The following is a 20,378-nucleotide window of genomic DNA, read 5'->3' on the forward strand; positions in this document are numbered from 1 at the left end:
GGTAGGATTTTTGTTTCTGAAGAACTTTCATTCTCATAATGTTCTTATTTAGTGTCTCTTGACTCATTCTGTTATGCTCTGCAAACAGGTCTTAAGCTGTGCAAGTCAAAGCACATGAAGGCTGAAAAGCGTTTATATTAATAGCTTAGTGGGGAGATAAAGTGCAAGGAATGGGAATGGAACTCCCTCAAGCAAAAGAAAATCAAATGTCTTATATATTAATATGCTCCACAACACTGTCAGGGTTACTGTGGAAAGTCCCAGTACAGTAACAATTACAGTGTTCCCTGGGTTCTCCAGTACAGCACAAAGCTACAGCAAGAGTAGAGAGTACCTCTGGATTAAGGAAGTTCCTGAAGACAGTACCTCAGCACTACAGGATGCTCTAATATCTGGAATTCCCAGAGGACCTAAAGTTCTGGTACTGCAGCATTTAGTTTCCCTTGACCTCAGGCTATTCATCTTGCCTGGCTTGTCTCCAAGAGCTCCTCATGTTCTTAATCATCCACTGGCCACTACCCACTCTTCCTGACCTTATCAGTGGAGCAACTCCTTCAGTAATCAAAGAGAAAGTACATATTTGTGTATCTTTTCACAAACTTATTAAATATATATATGGCAGCCATGAGGATATAGGAATGGACAACATTCTGTTTAGGCAAAAGCAACTTCAAAAACATGATGAATTTGTGAGTGGATGGATGCTATACTAGCTTTTTTCTATTTATGTGGAGCATGTAACAAGAGAAGAAGAGTAAGTCATGACAAGCTAAACCTCCACTTGTTAAGTTCTGAAAACCGAACAAAAGTTTTACCCAAGCGATTCAATGAGAGCCTGAAGTAGCCTGAGGTTTTACTTTTACCACTCTTGTTATTAATTCTGACACTAAAAAAATAATTAACAGTGGCAATCAAGTGAATTAAAATGAAATATACTCATAGATTTCCATCCATGTTCGAAGTCTGTCAAAAATCAAATATGCATACTAGCTAAGTACTTACCAGAAACTTGCATTTTAAAAAGAAAATTAACACTTTGATCTTTCATAAGCTTACAGAGGAGTCACAGCTGATATAAGCAGTTTCGGCTGACCTTTCTGAATATCCTTGATCCTAGTAAGATTGTCACTGTTTATGTCTTATGCTGAGAGAGATAAACAAATTAATAAAATACAAATGAATTCAAAGAACTTACTCTTTTCACTTTCTGACTTGGCATTTGCTTTTGGGTACACACGATTCCCAATTCCAAGCAATTTAGCAGGCCGCAAATACCCAAGAGATTCATAATTGCTTGGTTTAAAAGGCTCTCTCCCCGCTGCAACTACAGCTCCAGAGCACAATATCAGGGCCTGAAGATTAGGAACCTGGAAAAAAAAGTAACATTAAATTCTCTGCCTTCGTAACCACCAAAAAATAATGTAAGAGATTTATCCCTTTCAAGCTTTAATATGTTCACTTCTAAGTCTCTACATTCATTTGCAGCAGACTATTAAATATGTATCACAGCACAGAATTAATTTTTCAATTCCTATAAGGCAATTCCTACTTCTGTGAGGATATATCTTGTTATATAAATATATTGGATAATTACTTCAAGAAGCAACTTGGATCCATATCAAAATTTTCTTAAAATTTAAGTGTTTATACATGTAATTTTGTTTCATCATTGCACAGTGACTACTCATAGTCATGAAATAGAAATATGCACTTGGACATAGGTATACACATGAAGACATACTTGGAGGAAAAATTCAGAATACAGCACAATCAGTTGACTAATACTTCCACAAAGGAATAGGACACCAACAGAGAGCATTATACTTTGGAAAAGACCTCTGGAGGTCATGTAGTCTAACCCTCTGCTCAAAGCAGATCTGACTGGATCAAGTTGCTCAGAGCCTTGTCTGACAGTTTTGAATGTATGTTCCAAAATATATTGCAAATTAATGCTTACAAACTGTACTTCACTAACTTGTAGGTAATATGGATCGTTTCCCAACCTAATACACAATTTGAACAGGTGAAGGGTAAACAGGAGACTTCTTTTGAACTCTTCTAGTTCTGCACAGAATTCTCTATCTAGATACCTGCTAAGTGTAACCATAAGTGTTTTTCTGTGGTTAAACAACAGACAGAAAAAACACCGAGATAAAATTATACAAACAGCACGTGAGACTAAAATTTGAATTATTAATGCTGCACTATCTGAGCTTATGGGTATAGAACCTGGTCCGTGGTTTGAAACTATAATAGGCAATCAGGTGTCAGAGTTCCAAGTCATTAATGGCAAACCACTCTACATTTGTGCAATGATAAAAATACATGTGGGCATTATGCTACTTATCATGTTCTAAAATATTAAAAATACCAGATAAACGGTATTTAGAATAAAGGAAGGTTTTGTATAAATGGATAAAACTATAGAATTGGGAGCATGCCTGAAAGAGGCTTGAGTAAGAGAAAGAAGTGTTTTTTCTTTTTGCTAAAAATGAAATGAGTATGTGTCCTCACTAGCTTCTCTCTGTTCCCTAGATTCCAGTATATTTCCTCCAAGCTGGTAGCCCTTCTGAAGGGAGAAAAAGAATAGAGAGTAAACAAATGAAATTTAGCACATCTGATAATGCATCATGGCTCTGTTTCAAACTTAAAGTGGATACAATTTTTTTTAATTTAAAATAATCTAAAAGAAATCATTTAAAAAGTCAGTACTCATCCATATTCTCACCTTTCTGCCATCAGTGGTATAGAGTTTTGCAACTGGACACTGCATTAATTCACTCATATAGTCTAGTAAGGCCTCAAATGTTTGTGTATTTTTCTTTCCCAAAACTATGGTGCGCCTAAGTCTTACATCCCCATTTTTGAAAACAAGCATCTTTTTGGGAGTTGTTATCCTGCTTTCTCGATGGCCAAACCCATCTTCATTCTGCCTTGCTAATTGCACAGCTCGACGACGAGCACTGACAGGCCTGCTGATCTGCCAGGGCAGTGGCTTTCTGCTGGCCTGTTCCAGGTTGATGGGCTTCATTTTCCTCTGATGGGAGCAAATATAGGATTTTCCATCTTCCAGATCCTCCAGATTGGTGATGCTGTGTCTCCCCCTTGGTGTACTGATATTCCTTACTCCAAAAGGTAGCGGGACACGTTTGGATAAACTATCCAGCAAGGCATCAAAAGTCTTGTAAGACCTGCTGTTAACTACCATTTTGATTCCATTAAACTGGGGATCTCCACTTTTATAGAAACAAATCCGTTTTGCCACAATGGGTTCGGTAACATTGAAATGGCGAGTGGATAAACTCTGCTCGCTCTCGGAGGAGTTTGGATGATTCACCGAGTAACTACTTGAAGGTGTTTCACTCATTTTGACAGCAATCTGGAAGAAAAAGGAGGTGGATGTAAAACTAAAAAAATATTATCTACACTTTGGAAGGTGCAGAAAGAGGATTTATAAGAAACCAACGGCAGCGTGTTGTGCCAAAAATCATTGGATTTAAATGGATTCAAGCTGTTATCACTAAATTCCACAAAGACTCCAATACTGTCAGATTAAGTTAGCATAGCACTACTTGCAAGTATTCCCAAAACTCTCCAATGTAATTTCAAATCTCTTATCATTTTGGTACAAGAGACCTTTTCTTAGAAGGAGGTGGGTTGTCAGTCCATCCTTTCTCGAGCATGAAGCTAATGACATTTCACGTTTAAAATATTTAAGAAAAGTCCTTACTACGAAGGAGCAATTTGTGCTTTGGTACAAGCCCTTTTAAGTCCAAAATAGCTAAACTGTAAGACAATGCAATTCAGTCTGGTCTTATATACAAGTTTCAAACTAAGGCAAAACCATGGAAGTCAGAGAAAAGTCTCCAGATTTACAGCACTGTAATCTCTACCATAATAAAGCCCAAAACGTGTGTTAGAGTGAAGTTTTATGATAAATTGATATGTTATTTGCTTTTCTATTAAAGTTCCATATCTCACAATACATATAAATACAACAGTCACATTTATACCGGGAGAAGAAAACTACTGACAAAATAAGGAATTTTTAGTTAAAGAAATGTCTTTAAGTCCCTCAAAAAGACAAAAAAATTCAGGTATTCTTCAGGAGAAGTAGCCTTGAAATGAAAACATTTAAATACTCGTCTTATAAACAACAAATTATTTCTGACAACCCTATTGATAGTCTTCAGACTTGTAAATAGAACACCAATCTTTCCATTTTAATCCAATCTAAATATAGATACTGTAATGACAACCCTTTAAGTGACTAAAATAACTATCTTAATGATTGGCTTGTTTTCACTGGAACGCAGGGTAAAAACTTTCAACTAATTAGCCTCAGGAAATAGTTGTAGGAGACTTTTACTGAAAAGCTACATAGCCTCAGGGAACACTTATCATCAAAATAAAATAAATTAAATTCTTTGATTATATAATCTTAATACAACTGCCATATTGAGTAATGGAACAATCTCTGGCTACCATATATTTTTCTTAATGAAGATATGGAAAACATTATTCTGACTATTTTAATAGTGCATATATCAGTTCTGATATTGATAAGAAAATGTTATGTTTCAAGACAGTGAAGGTTCAAATAAAGTCAGATTTGATAAGACTTTATCTTACTGTATTCTTACAGCTTTTCCAATAATGCTTCAGTTTCACCTTAAGTGCAATAACGCACTGCTTCAGCTCAGGTGTTTTGCCTTCACTAGGAGTTAATTATTTTGAACACTGATCAGAACACAGGAAGAAATGTCTCCTTATAAGACATAATTTATGCTGTAAAATATACTCCTCTAAGTGCTAAAACTGAAAAATAGCCAAACAGGACTGCACAAGAATGTTGTACTCTAAGATTAGTTTGCATAATTACAGTTCCATTTAAAATAAATAAATAAAATTTAAAAGCCTAAAAAAAGGAAAAAGAAAAAGAAGCCTTTAATCAAGGAAAATACAAGAAGAAATTTTCAAGGTTGGCGGCAGCAAGTTATACAACCCAGCTAATGAAATGTCTTGCTTTCTGTAGGAAGGGAGGAGATCCACTTCAACTGAAACCACTGAGAGCTACAGTTGTACATCTTTCTTGACATATCTACTCATTAGCTGAGTAAATTTTCACTTTACTTCTATATTGAGAGTTTGACAGGTGAGTTTAGACTGTGGACACAATTTGAACCAGACATTTTATGCTGCATGCGTCATTCTGCTTAGGTGGATATGCCCAGAGGAAATCTATAGGGGCATTTCTGTTGCTAGCTGCAACAGAAACTTTCCAACACTCTTTGCAGAGCAAATGTCCTACACGAGTGAGAGCAGCAATGACAGAAGTTCTTGAGTGAACTGAATGTCATGTTACTCCATTTCAGCTGTCCAAGACTGGAGTTTTAGAGTCCAGTCCAAGATCTCTGGGGGAAAATTGTTATTGTCAACAATGGCCAGAGAGAGAAACTAACAAACACAGCTCCTCAGCTACTCTCTACTGTACTTCTAATATTTTGTGAAAATGGAGTGGAATTTCATCTAACTGATTTGATTATTCACTCTTACCAGAGACAAAATAGATGGATTTTCTCATGAGACCACTGACATTAATCACTTTGGAATTAGCATCTCAGAAGCTGTTCTAGATATTTGTGCTTCTGCAAAACATTCAGTTACATAAGCATCAACATTTGGAAGAGAAATACAACATATTTCACATTAAGATAATTAATAGACTTAGTCTTGACACTGTGGAAGTACTGAAATCCAAGACAAAGAGGGAATATGCATACCAAGAAGGAAAAAAAGACAATTTTCAGTATAAACATGAAATAATTTGAATGCACAAAACTAACTAAGAAAAATAATCTTTTCTTAGCAAAATGGATGATAGACCTTTATTTGGCACACCATGTTCCAGTATTAATTTTAATAGAAAAATTGTTACTGCATCTTTTAGATTCCTTATAATTACATCTTATAAATAGAAAACATTTCAACAAAAGAAACAGTCAGCTTATTGTAGAAGTTGCTTTTTCATACTACAGGCCACCACAAAATACCTTAATTTCATCATGAACATACTATCAATTTTCATACTTAAATGATACTATTCTAAAATTAAGAAATAGCTGATATTACATGAAATAGGATGCCTATTAACATATTTTGGTGACTAAAACATCAAGAAAATTTATTTTCCAAGAAAACCAAACAGAAATCAGAACTTAATCTTTTTCCTGCATTCTATAAACAAAACCCCTCATACAATGTTTATGCACAAAGCTAAATCCTATAAAGACATTAAGTAGAACACTTTGTTCTTCTAAATACATAAGAATACCTTCGATGCCACAGAGCTGGTAAGTACTGCACATAATTTTATCATACTCACCCACAGTCCTACGTAAATAAAAGAGAGTATAGCTTGCTTTCAGAGATTTATAAATTATACATGTGGTTGTCTATGCCGCGTGAAACACCACCCTTAGTCCTATTCCAAGTATCCTCAGCCAGGAAAAACGTCATAATCCACTTGCTTAATCTCAGCTAATGTGAATCACCAGACCAGGTTCACCACAGGCAGCCACTGTCCAGAGCAGAATGTCTAACATCTCATCCAGCAAGTCCTCTTACATGATGCTGTCATCACATAAAATACTATTTACCTATTAATCATTTCATCTGTATAATTTTCTATTTATTTAGATTGCTCAAGAGAGTCACACAACCACATAAAATGCAGTTTTGGGTGGGGAATGTAGGTTATCTAATCTACCTTTTTGTCGGAGGAGGTTTATCATCCAAAGTAAATTCTTTAGTGATAAAAATTTTTAATATGTTAAAAATTGAGCTTCTACCACTCACCTTCTGAATTATTTATTAACTATCTCTAATTATTAGCTACCCCTAATTCCTGCTTTCGTTCATTCACTACCTAAAATGATTCTCTTTGTATTAAAGATTCTTCCACATTTTTCTCTATTCAGATAACACAATGAAAATAGTTCCACAGTTTCTCTAACAATAGTTAGTCAAACGTGACAGTCTGAAGGACCTGTGCTGTCCATGAGGCATTCTTTCTTTCCACATGTTGGAAAAAAGGCCATAACTATTAATGTATGCGAATATAGTTCAGGAAGGGATCGGAGGATTATGTTTTACTGTATTTTAGTTATGCTATAGGATGTCAATTTTTTTTTCCTTTTCCAGTGGAAATACTATATTCCCAGGTGGTAACTGTTCCATCTAATTGCCACCAGATGTATAATCTGATTTTGAGCTTCTTTGCTTAATCAGGATTACACCAAGCTGTCAAAACTAGCTGTGTAGAAGAGTAACAAAAACACTGCTCAGTAAACACTACCACTACATGCTGTAATGAGTTTTTAACTAATCTCCTTATTAAAGAATTCAACATTTCACTTCAGTTCCACTTTCACATGATGCATAGGTACAAAGATTAAATTATAGTGTTGCATGGATATTTTGCTATAAACATTGCTTTTTAAAATGATATATTATTATAATTTAGGTCCTTAATGTATTTTAGCTAATGTACTTGTATTCTAGTCAATATTCTGTTGTTTAGACTTGTTCAGAAGATGAACAAGTGCAAATTCTATTCTGATGTCTTAGAACTAGACTGCTTATAACAGGAATTTTTATTGGTTTGGATTTCCCTACAGCGTAGGATTTAGATCATTGTTACTGCCCTCATTAACTTTCCAGTGCATGCAAAGAGACTTTGAATAAACAGGTAATCCATCAGTGACTTCCATGTATCACTAGAACGGGGGACTCAAGAGATCATACTGCTGGGACCTGGTGAAGATGACAATCAAGTGTCACCATTTGACAGCGTAAATGCCTCTTATTTCTCTAAGATTTCAAAAGGCTTGCAAAGCTTCTGTCCAAACATATGTAGCTTAAATGTAGCACTGTATTCATTCTTGTGCTGCAAACACATATACATATTCTGAAAAGATAGAAGAAATCATCAACTTTATAGTAAAAATAGCATCAATAGAATTATACTTATTCAGGCTTAAGGATAACAAGCCACAAAAAAAAATTATCACTGTCCTAAAGCAATCAATATTGACACAGAAACACCTTTCATCCATTCATGTAGGCAACTTGGCTGACATTCATGGAATTATTAAAATTTTGCAATAAGAATTTAGCCTTAATATCTGGAGAACAGTTGTTTTTAATATATAAAGCATTCACAAAGGAAAATTGAGGAATACAAAATTAGTCCAGAAAACTGAAGCAAGCAAAATCAGGCCACATGAGAAAACATATCACCGATCAAAATTGTAATGGCAAACACGTTTACAGTTTTTATGAGTAGCTGTCATTCTCACTTTTAAAAGTTTATCTCCAAAACATCTTCAGCTCTATGTTCTAATACTAAATATTGCACTTAACCTGTACTCAGTATCCCTCTCGGTCCTATTTTTTTAAGGATTATTGACTGGGCAATAACTGAAATTATGACCATATCACTGTCAATAAGTTTCACTGAGAGGTCTTGTCTCTCATTGAAAAGAAGCAAAAAGAAGAAAGTTCATATTTGGCTCTTGGTGAACAGAGTGCCAGAAAGGATCTACATTAATGACCGCCGGCATCAGTGGAAGTTTTCCTTTTTTTTTCCGAAGGTTGTCCTCTAGGAAGATAGTTGAAGAGACACGGCCAGCTGAAGGTCTAGTGCCTGTAGTTAGCTTGCAACACCGTTCTATAGGGCAAAAGGCCCAAGTCCAGCACCCTAAGCAAACACATGACTTGCTGAATTCGGCCTAACCTGGGCTGAACCAAAGCTCAAGTGGAAGTTTTCAAAGTCAAAAATTTCTAACTGACTCCAGAATCCTTTGTATGAGACCAGAAAAGTACAGCATCAAAAGAATTGTAACAAATACTTAAATCACTAAGCTTCCTGATTTTGAGCAATTACTCCTCCATTTTTATGGACTTTGCTTCGGTAACTGAACTCATTAAATGTTACAAGTTCCCTAAACAGAACCTACACTTTCCACCTCCTTCTACAAGTCCTCACTGTTTCTCAAGACCATTATCACACCTAGGAAATTGATGCTTGAGAAAGAAGAAGTATGTTAGCAATTACATTCACATGTTTGCTGATATATCCTTTTTTCACTAGCAGATAATCAGCATCCCAGGTTGGGAAACATAAGCAGCCATTTCTGCAGCATTATCCTGAGTGGGAGCAGAGTCAGACCCCTGTGTGCGACGAGGACTTCCCTGCCTGGCAATCCTATGGCCCTTGAATGACACCCTTTGTTTAAGTCAGAGCCATATGGAGCAGGAGTTAACACTTGAGTGTTTTTATCATTCACGAGTGAGTCACTTCTTTAGAAAGGGCAGCTTCTACACCAGTTAAACTATTACTGTTTATCTCATGCCCCGAGAAAATGCTGATAACGTGCCTTATATTTCCAAGTCCCTGCAACCTCTTATATTTCTGTTTTGTTCTGTGGGGCTTTTTTGGTGTGTTTTTTGTTTTTTTTTTAATTGGACTGCTCAGTAAGGTATGGAACTAGGAAACTACTATCAAGCTAAAAAGGAAATTATCACATTAGAAGCAGGGGCCTGGGTTAAGTTCCCTTCAGTGTGCCCAGCCTGTTTACATCCTTTCTATCAAAGCTTTCCAAAAAATGTGGCACTATTAATATGTTGCTACTGATAAGATTTTGAACCATCACATTACAACAGCATTTTACTGTTTGATATACATGAACTTCTTATCAAGTTAATCCTCACAGACTTTTATTCATTAAATTCCCCAACAGAGATTTGATAAGTAGCAGCTGAGGAGGCAGAATAAGGAAAAAAAGTATGCCTCTGGGGAGGAAAACAAAACAAAATAAAACCAGAGCTCTGCTTTAACGCAAACTCTGCCTGAATGGTTAGCTGAACTGAAAAATTCCTGTTTTGAGTTGTTCTGGTTTTCGACCACCACTACATTTAACTCAACTCTGAATAACCATTTGAATTCAGTAGACAAATTCCTCTGGGAAATTTATGGCCTTCCAGAAGTACAAATTAACCCATCATCTTCAAGTGAGCTAAAATTTAATTCTGGCATGTATAGCCTGTCTCAGATTTAAATGCATTACCATTCTCAGATTAGTTTTTCTTATTTTCTTGCCTCAGATATATCAAACTATCGACACCTACCTTCTGCTCTGTAGTATATACTAACTGAAGGGAAGGGTCAGCCATGTTCTCATTTTTTTCTGAGTGTCAATATCTGAAAAAAGAGCCATCCTAGACTGCATTTTTATTTGTTTACATTACATTTACACAAGTCACTGCAGTGATGTGTGAATGCCTACAGAGCTTCTCAAATTCTTTAAAATGGATAAAAAGTGTTTTTTCCATATCCCTAGTTTTCCTCTTTTACAACATTTTAAAAATTTCTTTTCTTCCTTAAATATTTGCTTTCATGACCCTCTCAGCCCTTTCACCAAATTAATGCAGTTATCTGTGTACCAACCTTAACACACCATGATTTGTAAAAAAGTCATGTTAGAAACAACTGCAAATCTAATCAGTGCTGTCAACTTATTAAAGATTGATTTCTTACTGTGTTGGTCATAAAATCTTAATGTTTTATTGAAAATTTCACTTATTAAGACATCTAGGTTTGTCATACAATCTCTTTTTTTATGATTTTTTACCTTCCTTGTGTTTCTTAACAATCTGTTAATTTATAATTATTATTTTTTCCATCTCCAAAAGAACTTGGCCAAAGAAAAGGATTAAGCAGGCAGCACATGAGTTCCTTGGACAAGTTGTCATCACCTTACCTTGCCATTTGCCTCAGTTTGTCTACCTGAAATTCCACGCAATAGCCTTGCCAAATTTCCTATTTTGTGGAGACATTGTGAAGCATAAACTAAAGAAGTCTCCAGCAGCATAAGTGACTATGAGGGACATAGTCCTCCTTTTGGCTCCTTCTGGAGGACATCATAAAACCTTTTGCTAGGATCTGGTCTTATTTCCTTGATGGCTTAGATATTTTACAGTTTTGCCTCCTACAGAATTAAAGCACAATGTTTTAAAGTAAAAAATTAAACATCTTCAAACTCTTGCTCTGATCTACTGCCTGCTCCTGTAGGTGCCCAGGTTCCTGAGGCTCCCAAATTGCTAACAGTATAGCTTTGCTGCTGGGCACGTGTACAGCTATTCCAGCTCTGACAACACTAAGCTGCTTAATGTCTTATCTTTGGTGCAATGCACAGCTCATCACTGCTTTGCCAGTCTTGCCTGAAGAAAACTGACCGTCCCCTCTCACAGCCCAGGCAGCCAGCTGTTGCTGTCCTCCATTCCTCTGGCTAGTAGTTAAAGAGCTCTCTTTCCACTCCAGAGATCCAGTTCAGTGCCTGATTTAGAGCAAGGATTTAAGTCCATGTATCTAAGCCTGCAAGTCAGTGAACCAGCTCAGTGCTCCTCCTCCTGTCTAGGTTGTGTGCAAGAGCAGACTGATGAGTGCACAACATCTAATTTCACAACAAACCTCACAGCTACAAATGCCCAGTGGCAAGACACACTTAATTTTAAGCTTTGGTTTTGATACCCACTTCTTTGACAGACATAAAAATTGTGTCAAATATAAGCCTCTCATCCAAAGACTCTGTACCTGCCCAGGATTCAGAGGCCAAAATATCCAACTCAAATCTGAGCATGCCTGGATGAAACAGCTCAACCACCTCCAGACAGTGTATTACTGTGCCTGAATCCCCAAATACAAGTCTAGCTCAGTTGTGTTAATGGTAGGCACAAGCAAGAAGATCTGAGGAAATACAAGTACTAGTGACTATTATTTGGCTGTCATACTTGCAGCATTAGATGTGAAAAATGGAACTAAATATGTGTTCCTAGTATCAACCCAGGATTCCCATGCTGAGATTTAAAGCTGAAGTCAGTCACCACTTCTGTTACTGTAGCTCTCCAAGGGAATTGGTTTTTTCCTTTCTGCATTACTCTCACTTACATATAAACATTATAAGTAGATATTTCTGCATATGCATGTTTATGTCTAACTAGGTATGTGTAGATACCTACACCCACAAAGAAGCTCTATTCAAATATCTTCAATCGTTTTTATACGTTTTAGATTAAATAATTATTTTCTGGTATCTTTCTTGTATATTCCCAGACCTGTTGCTTCCTCTAAACTCCCTCATATGCTGTACCAGTGTTTTACTAAAAGATCTTATACATATATAGAACTTTGATTCCATTAGATCCGTTGTTTGTTTTTTTTAAATGAAGATTTCCAGCCTCTATTTCTGCATTGTAATTTTGTCATAGTGCTTGTTTCTAGTCTCAAATAATACTAAAAAATGACATTAGACTGATGAAGATTTTTTATATATACTCAATAAAAAATAGAAAGGCAATGTCCACCTCCTTGAAAAATAAGTCATATTAGATGTTATCACCACCAATTCTCCATATACCAATGTTTTCCTTTGTCTAAATGAAGCCCCATATGTTTTCAATAAAGTTTTTCTACAAATAGTAATATTGACTAAAAATTATTCATAAACAGAACTTACTACTTCATTTTAATTAAATGTTCAGTAGCAAAATTATGTATTTTTATTTAATAAAATATTTTTGTATTGAAGCTATTAATTTTTAATTAAGTTATAATTAAATTACCAAAAGCCATGAAAATATTTGCTAGTAGGAAGTCTGTGAGATGAATACATGAACACAGAGTGGTAAAAAGTACCATTGCTGTTTCCAAGTTCTTTCAGTAAAATATAAGAAAGACTACTCCAAGTTTCATCATGTGAGACACTAATATTAAACAAGGTAAAATATAAAAATTTTAATTTTTTTAAAAAAGAAAAGCATACATTGGCCAAGTTAAAGAATAGGTGATCCTTTATTTCTATCTCTTAAGCAAATTTAGTCAAATCATGTACTCTCTGCTTGACACAGATAAAATCCAGGACATATAATTATTAATGGAAAGGATCTGTTCATCTGACTGAGCCCCAGACAGATCCTTGTGGTGTTTCTCCAGTGATAAAATATCACAAAGCCAAGAAAAAGCAGATGAGTTAACTTCGAAGACAACGTATCATCTCTCATTAAAAACAAAGGAGAGGTCAGTGATGGAAAGGCCTGGCTCTCAACACAGTTTTATAACATTTCTGCTTCTGCATTGCAGCAGAAAGTTGACATGTTTTTAAGCTTCCTCCTCTCACTGTTATTATTCTTCACTTAAGACAAACAAAACAATCCTTCTTTCTCCCATCAGCTGTTAGTTTTCCGGTCAGGCTCTTCTCAGTGACGTCAACCAATAGAACGAGAGGCAACAGGCAGAAACTGAGGCACAGGAAATTTCACCTGTATACAAGAAAGCACTTCTCTACTGTGCAGGTGACCATACACTGGAACAGATATTCCAGAGAGGTTGTGGACTCTCCCGCACCAGGGTGTTCTAGACCATCTGGATGCAATCCTGTGCCATGTGCTCTAGGAGCAGGTAGGTTGGACCTGATGACCTGATGTGGCTCCTCCCAGCCTGACCCATTCTGTGATTCTGCGAATGTGACTGCAGCTGGAAAGGAGGTATATTCAGATGGTCCACTCCCCTTCAGGATACAGCTACACTATTTGTACTACACTGTGAAATGTATTTATGCTGTTATCTTCCCTCTACTGCACATTGAGAAGTATCTATTTTCAAATTATTTTTCAAGTTTTAAAATGACAGATTTTAATTATTTAAATTTTGTTATTGTCTCTTAATTTCTTGACAATTTCAAGCACTAATTAAGGAGGAAAAAAAACCTCATATTTTTAGACCGTACTGAAGGAAAGCGGTATTCTTATATTGATCTAATACTGTCTAAAGTGACGCTGAACTGGAAAAATATATTCAGATCAATTCTTGAAACCTTTTGGTAATGATGACTTATCACAGTGACAAGGCATGCTTTATAGTAAAATATTGGCCATGCTTCCATAGGATTCTAAAGGCGCATTTATGCAGCTACACTTTTCTTCAGAAGAGCAGTAGCTGACACTCCCTTTTTGCAGGCACAGCCATTGCTGTCTTCAGAGAATCAAAAGACAGCTCAAGGCCTTAGAGAATGCAAAAAATAGAAAACTCTTCAAAAATACAAAACCCCCTCCGGAGCAACCTCTGCTTAGGATCACAATCCTCATGGCTTTCACTTGGAACGTGTCAAGAAAAAAAAGCAACTTGCAGAAAATTATTTGAATCTTACTGAAACAAACCAGTAAATTTTTTGCAAAATCACCTCTGATAAGGTCACCAGCCAAGGTCAACCCTAGGCAATCTCTCCGGTGCCGTGAGAGAACAATGGAGCCTCCCCTCAGAGTGAGCAGGCAGGCGCGGGCTCCGCGGCTCCATCTGGGCAGATAAGCACTCCCTGTGACTTCAAATAAATCACAGCGAGAGGAAAGAGTCGTGTCGGATAGGTCCCTTCTCATGTTTTTCTTAGCAGACTGCCACAGGGAAATACTCAGATGCTGAAGGATGTCTGTTTACTTAGAAGAGACTGATCTGAAAAGAAGTGACATACTATAATCTGGTCACGCGAACTGTCTCTTAGCAATTAGACTGTCTTGGTGGTTTAATGTTATTTTAGGCTAAATTTTTGCTTTTGGAAAAAGGACTTGCTGCTTGAAAAACACAGTGCATGTTATGCCACATCGTCCATGCACTTATGACAATATCAGAAGCTATTAAAGTCATTGCATCATTTTTGTGAGATGTATAACCTCAAGCTGAACTGAGCTACACCTTTGCCTTTTTGAACTACAGAGAAAAAGAAAATGTAATATGCTTTATTCAGAGTGTTTTCTGGAGACTAGACCTTAACTTTTATCTCCTTTCAGAAACTGAGGGGAATGGAGGTGAAAAATAATTTTTGTAAGACCCCACTACAGGGCTAAAAAACAAATTTTCATTCAGATACTTCTTTTTATTGCCACTGATATCCCTTAAATTGCAGATTTTCCTAAGATTGTCTCAGACTAAAAATATAAATTGAGAGATAATTCCTATCATACATTAAGTTGTTTATGCTGCAATAAATAACAACTTGTTTGCAACACAAAAAATTTCCTGTCAAGCTGTAACAAAAAACAGCTGCAGAAGCAAGAAGGTAAGATGAGTGAGTATTAAGAAATAGCAACATGTGTGTGCACTACAAAAGCAGCTAATTCAAATTAGGCTCATTTTTATTTGTGAGAACCATTTCTACCAGCTTGGCAAACTAATGTGCTAAACAAGAACCACACCCAAGTCCCCTCCACACATGCACATCCCATCAGGCCCTTAATTCCCATTATTTTGCTTGAATTTTACCACTGTTTTCTTGTCCTAACCCAATGCAGTTGTGCATTTTCTTAATTTTAAATACATCAGAGTTTTGCTGAACTGATACGTTTTGCTTTATCTTTCATCTATCATCAATAATTCAGTTTCATTCTATATTGCACGTGCTCCCCATCAAATTACGTACACTACACAAATATGCAAGACCTATTTGTTTCTATTATCAGTTCAAGTGGGAACAGAATTGTAAATCTCAAAGTTGGAGAACAGAATCATGGAAGGAATAAAAGTGACTCATAATTGCTCTACTTTCAAAAAGCATATTTAATACCTAGTAATAACAGTCCTTTTAAAAGGACAGAATTGCTTATACATGTGCACTCAGAATAAGATAGATAGACAGACAGACAGATAGTTAGACAAGCGGTTATCAGATAGTGAAAGGGCTTTTTTATTCTGTCAAGTTCAAAGTTTTGCTACTTCCTTAGCTGTCTTAGACAGTGTTACCTTTTATGACAAATAGCAAAGATATATTCCCTGATTTATTTTTAAAAGCACTATTGTCAGGGTTGCAGACAGACAAGCTCATGCATTGGTTGCCCATGACAAGGTTTTGATAGCAGGGGAGATAAAGGGAGGAATGGAAGGGGGCTGAGGCTGCCCTGTGCTGGACACAGCTGATTCCTGTCAGCTCCAACAGACCTAACACAGGCCACAGATGGACCCATCATGTTCACATATCTGTGATAACATATTTGAGAAAAAATCTGGACAGGCAGGGGAGCAAGAACAAAAGGAAATGAGAAATGGCAGTGCAAGTACCAATGCAAGAGAAGAAGGAGAGAAGGTGCTACAGATGTTGGAGCAGAAACTCCCCTGCAGCCCCTTGAACAGCCCACACAGACGCAGAGATCTGAACATGGGCTGGCAAGACCTCATGCCAGAGCAGCTTTTTCCCCTCTGTGACCGCAGCTCATGGAAGAACCCACACTAGAGGAGAGGACAGGTATCAAATGGAAGGAGGGAATGAGAAGATCTGCTACAGAATGACTGTGCCTGTCCCTATCCCTCACTGTACTGCATGTGGGGTGGGTGGCAGGATCTGAAGTGAGGTTGCGCCTGGAAGAGGGAGAGAAAAGATGCTGTTTTGTTCTATTGCTTGTCTTTGTTTCTCACCACCTGAATCTATTTTCATTGGCAATACATGAAATTCATTTTCCCCAAGTCAGGGCTGTTTTACTCACAACAGTAATTGGTATGCAGTTTCTCTAACTTTATCTCAACCCACCAGTTTCCTCATCCTATTTTCTTCCCCGGCCCCCTGAGGAGGAGTGGGTGTGCAGCTGGGTGGGTGTTTGGCTCTTAGCAGTGGCTAACCCACTGCAGCTCCCCAGGAGAAACACAGATCCCTGAATCCAGAAACTGCATCTCCTGCCTTGTGCAGCTCATCTAGATGAAAATCAAGGTGTTTCATGAGAATTACTGCCTCATAAATATTCCATTTCTAAACACAATTCCTGCTAGCAGCAGATATAGATAAAGGACAAATGAGGCTGAAAATACTTTATGCTTTAGTTATCTTCAAAGGATTCAGAGCTAAAATCCTCACTCTTATAATAGGAAGTCTTTAGTCAGAGCAATGTTTCCCTGGGTACTGGTCAATTTCAGACAACCTGTCCACAAACAGACACAAACTGTGTCCTTTGCCCAAGTAGCCCCATTCAAGCAAACGAAAGTAATGCTGTGACCAAGGGTTTTAAACTCGAACTTCAGAGGAAATTTGGTTCAATGCATCCCAATACTTAATATGCTCAAAAAAAAAAAAAAATTAAGCTCTCAAATAACTTATTCTTCTATTTTATAAATGAAATTCCTGGTTAGATAACACTTTCATTTTAGAAACTTACCATATGTTTAAAATGGTAAAATAAGAGAAGATCAAAATCAAAATAACATATCAAACCATTTAAATGGTTTAAATTCAATATTTTGAAATGATCAGAGGTATTTTTCTTGGTTGGTGCCCAATTTTTTTTGCCCCTTCTTTTGACACTTTAACTCTGGATTCATAGAAAATGAAAAAAAAACCAAAACAACTGAAATCTCAAAAATGCTTGCATGATGGGGAAAGCCCATGATTAAAATTTAACAGGATAATCAGCATTATGATCACATCTTTAAAAGTAAACGCTGTTTTTTCTAACATTTAAACCAAGATCATAAAAACCGTGTAACTGGGAGCTTGCCACATGGCAGCTGACATAAGTTGGTCTTACTCTCCTAGAAGCTCAGGACTTGTAGCAAATTACAACAACAGAAGATCAAGTGAATCTCTCTGTGATATTATAAGCATGCTGTTCAACAAATGTCTACAAGCAACTCAGTACTACTGATGCATGAAAAAGTAAAACATTACTTTGGGAGTGCATAGGTGTAGTAACAGAGATGCTCAAAGGAAGCCAACAAACATTATTCAGTATTGAAATTATTTCTTTGAAATTATTAGTGCACATTGTCAAAAGAAGGATTAATATGCTGATAAAGAGCAATGTCTCTTTTATACAAAGTATAATATCAAAGTACAAATCACTGCTTGAACCCTTTCCTCCTCACAACGTCAGTAATTAGCCAATATTTTTAAATTTTAAGAGGCAACTTTTTCTATTTGAAGAAAATTCAGTTTAAGATCACATGAAGTCACTGCATACCAAATGTGTACCCATCTAAGAACCAGATTTAGGCACTGCATCGTGCTCAGTTCAGAATCCTAATGTGAAGTCACTGGACAAATACACAGAAAAAAATCTTTTTCACAAAGCTGATGAAGAAGTAGTAGCATTGCATTACTTAGGCTTTTGTTCTAAGTGTCCTAAAGTAGAAACTTCTACAGCATAGTTAAATATTCACAAAAGAAAGGGTTATATCAAAAGAAGGTGCCTCACAGGGAGAGAAAAAACAAACAAAAAAAATACCTGAGAGATCTGTGACAAGAAGGAGCAATTCTGTCCATTCTAGGCAGGCAAAGCTAAAGTGAGTTAATTCCAGCAAACAGAAATACTGATGCAAAAATATGTATAAGGGAAAAAAAGCCCATTTGACTTCTGCAGAATCCTGCTGTTTCTTTTTAAAAAGGAGGGATTTGAGTAAAACAAATTATACCAACAGTAAATTTGATCTAGTGCTTTCAAGAGCTCTCTGTTAACATCAAAGAATGAGGCTGACTTTTTAATGCATAGAGTTTGAAATATTTCTGGAATACATCCTTTTAGAAAATGCTCTAGGTTGTAAAATGCTCAGGATATTTTCTGTCTCAGCCCTAACCTCTGGCAAAGACAACCTCAAAACATCCGGAAATTCTGAAAATTGTAATTTCAGTCATTTGTCATTTTGTATTTGCTCAGATTTTTAATATCAGACTGAGAGAACAGCTTAAAAAGGGGCACTATTGAAATGTCATAAAAATTATTCATATCACTTAACTTCATCAAGATATTTATAACTGATGACAAAATTTTCTCCTGTGCTAGAACTGACTAATACCGTCCACACCCATAAGCCTTTTGCACTGCCTCTTTTCAGTTTGTCTTTGATGCCAGAGTCTTATCTATGAAACAAACCCATCAATTTCCAGACAAAAACTGGAAAGAGATTAGCTCCCTCCCTACTGAGATAAATCACTTCCCAGTGTACTCACTTGCAAACTTCAACATTTTTCATAAGGTTTTCATTCTGACTTGGCCTGTGAAGGAACGTTAGCTTCAGGAGAATTAATACTTCAGTGACACAAACATAGAACTGTAGGCTCAATTTTCAGAATTGATTGGTAGCGTTATTCTTTAACTACACATGATGCAAACAGTTATTTACTTGTTTCACATGAATGATCATACTGGGTTTTGAGATAGGCAAAAAAGAAAGAAAATATTCTTTTTGCATTTGTTCAGATTAAGTTGATAGTTGAACTTTAGAGGATGACTTTAGAAATTCATGTTGCACAGCTGCAAATATATTAATGATTCCACATGTGAGCATCATAACATAAACACAGATCTTATAAGCTTCTGGAAATATTCCAGCTTTCTAGCACCTGATATTCCAGCATGGATCCATTTCTCAAATATTTTGAATGCTATGCAAATTCTTGCTTTATAAAAGCAGTTATAGCCTATAATTTCTCTAAAATAGATGCAAAATTGGGCTAGAGCACACAGTAAAATGCATTGACTTACACATACAGAATAAAGAATATTGTTCCCTTTTACAAGAAAGCAAGCAAGTACCAGTTAGTCCTTTAATATCCAGACTAAATCACTGTATATCAAACATTCATTTATTGGTTACAAGTGCCTCTTAAGACACATAAACAAGCAGACACTGGTGTCCATTCAGATCAGTATAAATAGACCATTAAGACATTTTATAAGGGTTTTGACTTGGAATCACAGAGCAGCTAATGTTGGAAAATGCCTCTGGAGGTCACCTAATCCAACCCACAGCTCAGAGCAGGGTCAGCCACAGCAGATTGCCTGGAACCATGTCTAGATGACTTTGGAATATTTCCAAGGATGAGACACCACTGTCTCTGAGCAGCCTGTGCCAGCATTTCACCATCCTCACATTAAAATAGCTTTTTCTTATGTTCCAGTGGAATTTCCTATATTTCAGTTCAGAAAATTGTGCAGCTTTTATTTTTCTAGATACCACTGAAGAAGAGTTTGGCTTCATCTTCTTCACTCCCTGCCCATCAGCTATTTAAACACATTAACAACCACCCCCTGACTTTTCTCAAGGCTAAACAAACCCAGGTCTCTCAGCTGCTCTTTGAATATGATGCTCCACCAATCCCTTAATCATCTTAGTGACCCTTTGCTGGACTCACGCCAGAAGGTCCATGTCTTTCTTGTACTGCAAATTGTTTTTTCTTTTCCTTTTTCCTTCTATCCTTAGATTTGGAAACATATCTTTCACATACTAAGCATGTACTAACACCAAGTGAGCTTTGTTCCCAGGATTTTTATCCCTTTTAGCTACAGAA

The 20,378-nt window shown here is 36.5% G+C and overlaps 1 protein-coding gene and 1 long non-coding RNA gene across 2 annotated transcripts in view; both read right to left on the minus strand.

Moving 5' to 3' along the window:
- RP1 (RP1 axonemal microtubule associated) overlaps positions 1 to 3,386 on the minus strand; it is a 162,622-nt gene extending 159,236 nt beyond the window's left edge. The window contains 2 exon segments of the mRNA XM_066181257.1: positions 1,196 to 1,367; positions 2,729 to 3,386. Of these exon segments, the coding sequence (XP_066037354.1) occupies positions 1,196 to 1,367; positions 2,729 to 3,367 (811 nt within the window). The 5' untranslated portion in view covers positions 3,368 to 3,386.
- A 9,502-nt stretch (positions 3,387 to 12,888) lies between these two features.
- The window catches only part of LOC136288298 (uncharacterized), a 34,536-nt gene continuing 27,046 nt past the window's right edge, over positions 12,889 to 20,378 (minus strand). The window contains exon 4 of the long non-coding RNA XR_010720497.1: positions 12,889 to 13,380. This is a non-coding gene — a long non-coding RNA (uncharacterized lncRNA). The remainder of the gene's footprint in view (positions 13,381 to 20,378) is intronic.

This window comes from Chamaea fasciata, unplaced genomic scaffold (genome assembly GCF_029207755.1).
Source record: "Chamaea fasciata isolate MVZ Bird 193981 ecotype frontalis unplaced genomic scaffold, bChaFas1.0.hap1 SCAF_1, whole genome shotgun sequence".
NCBI lineage: Eukaryota > Metazoa > Chordata > Aves > Passeriformes > Sylviidae > Chamaea > Chamaea fasciata.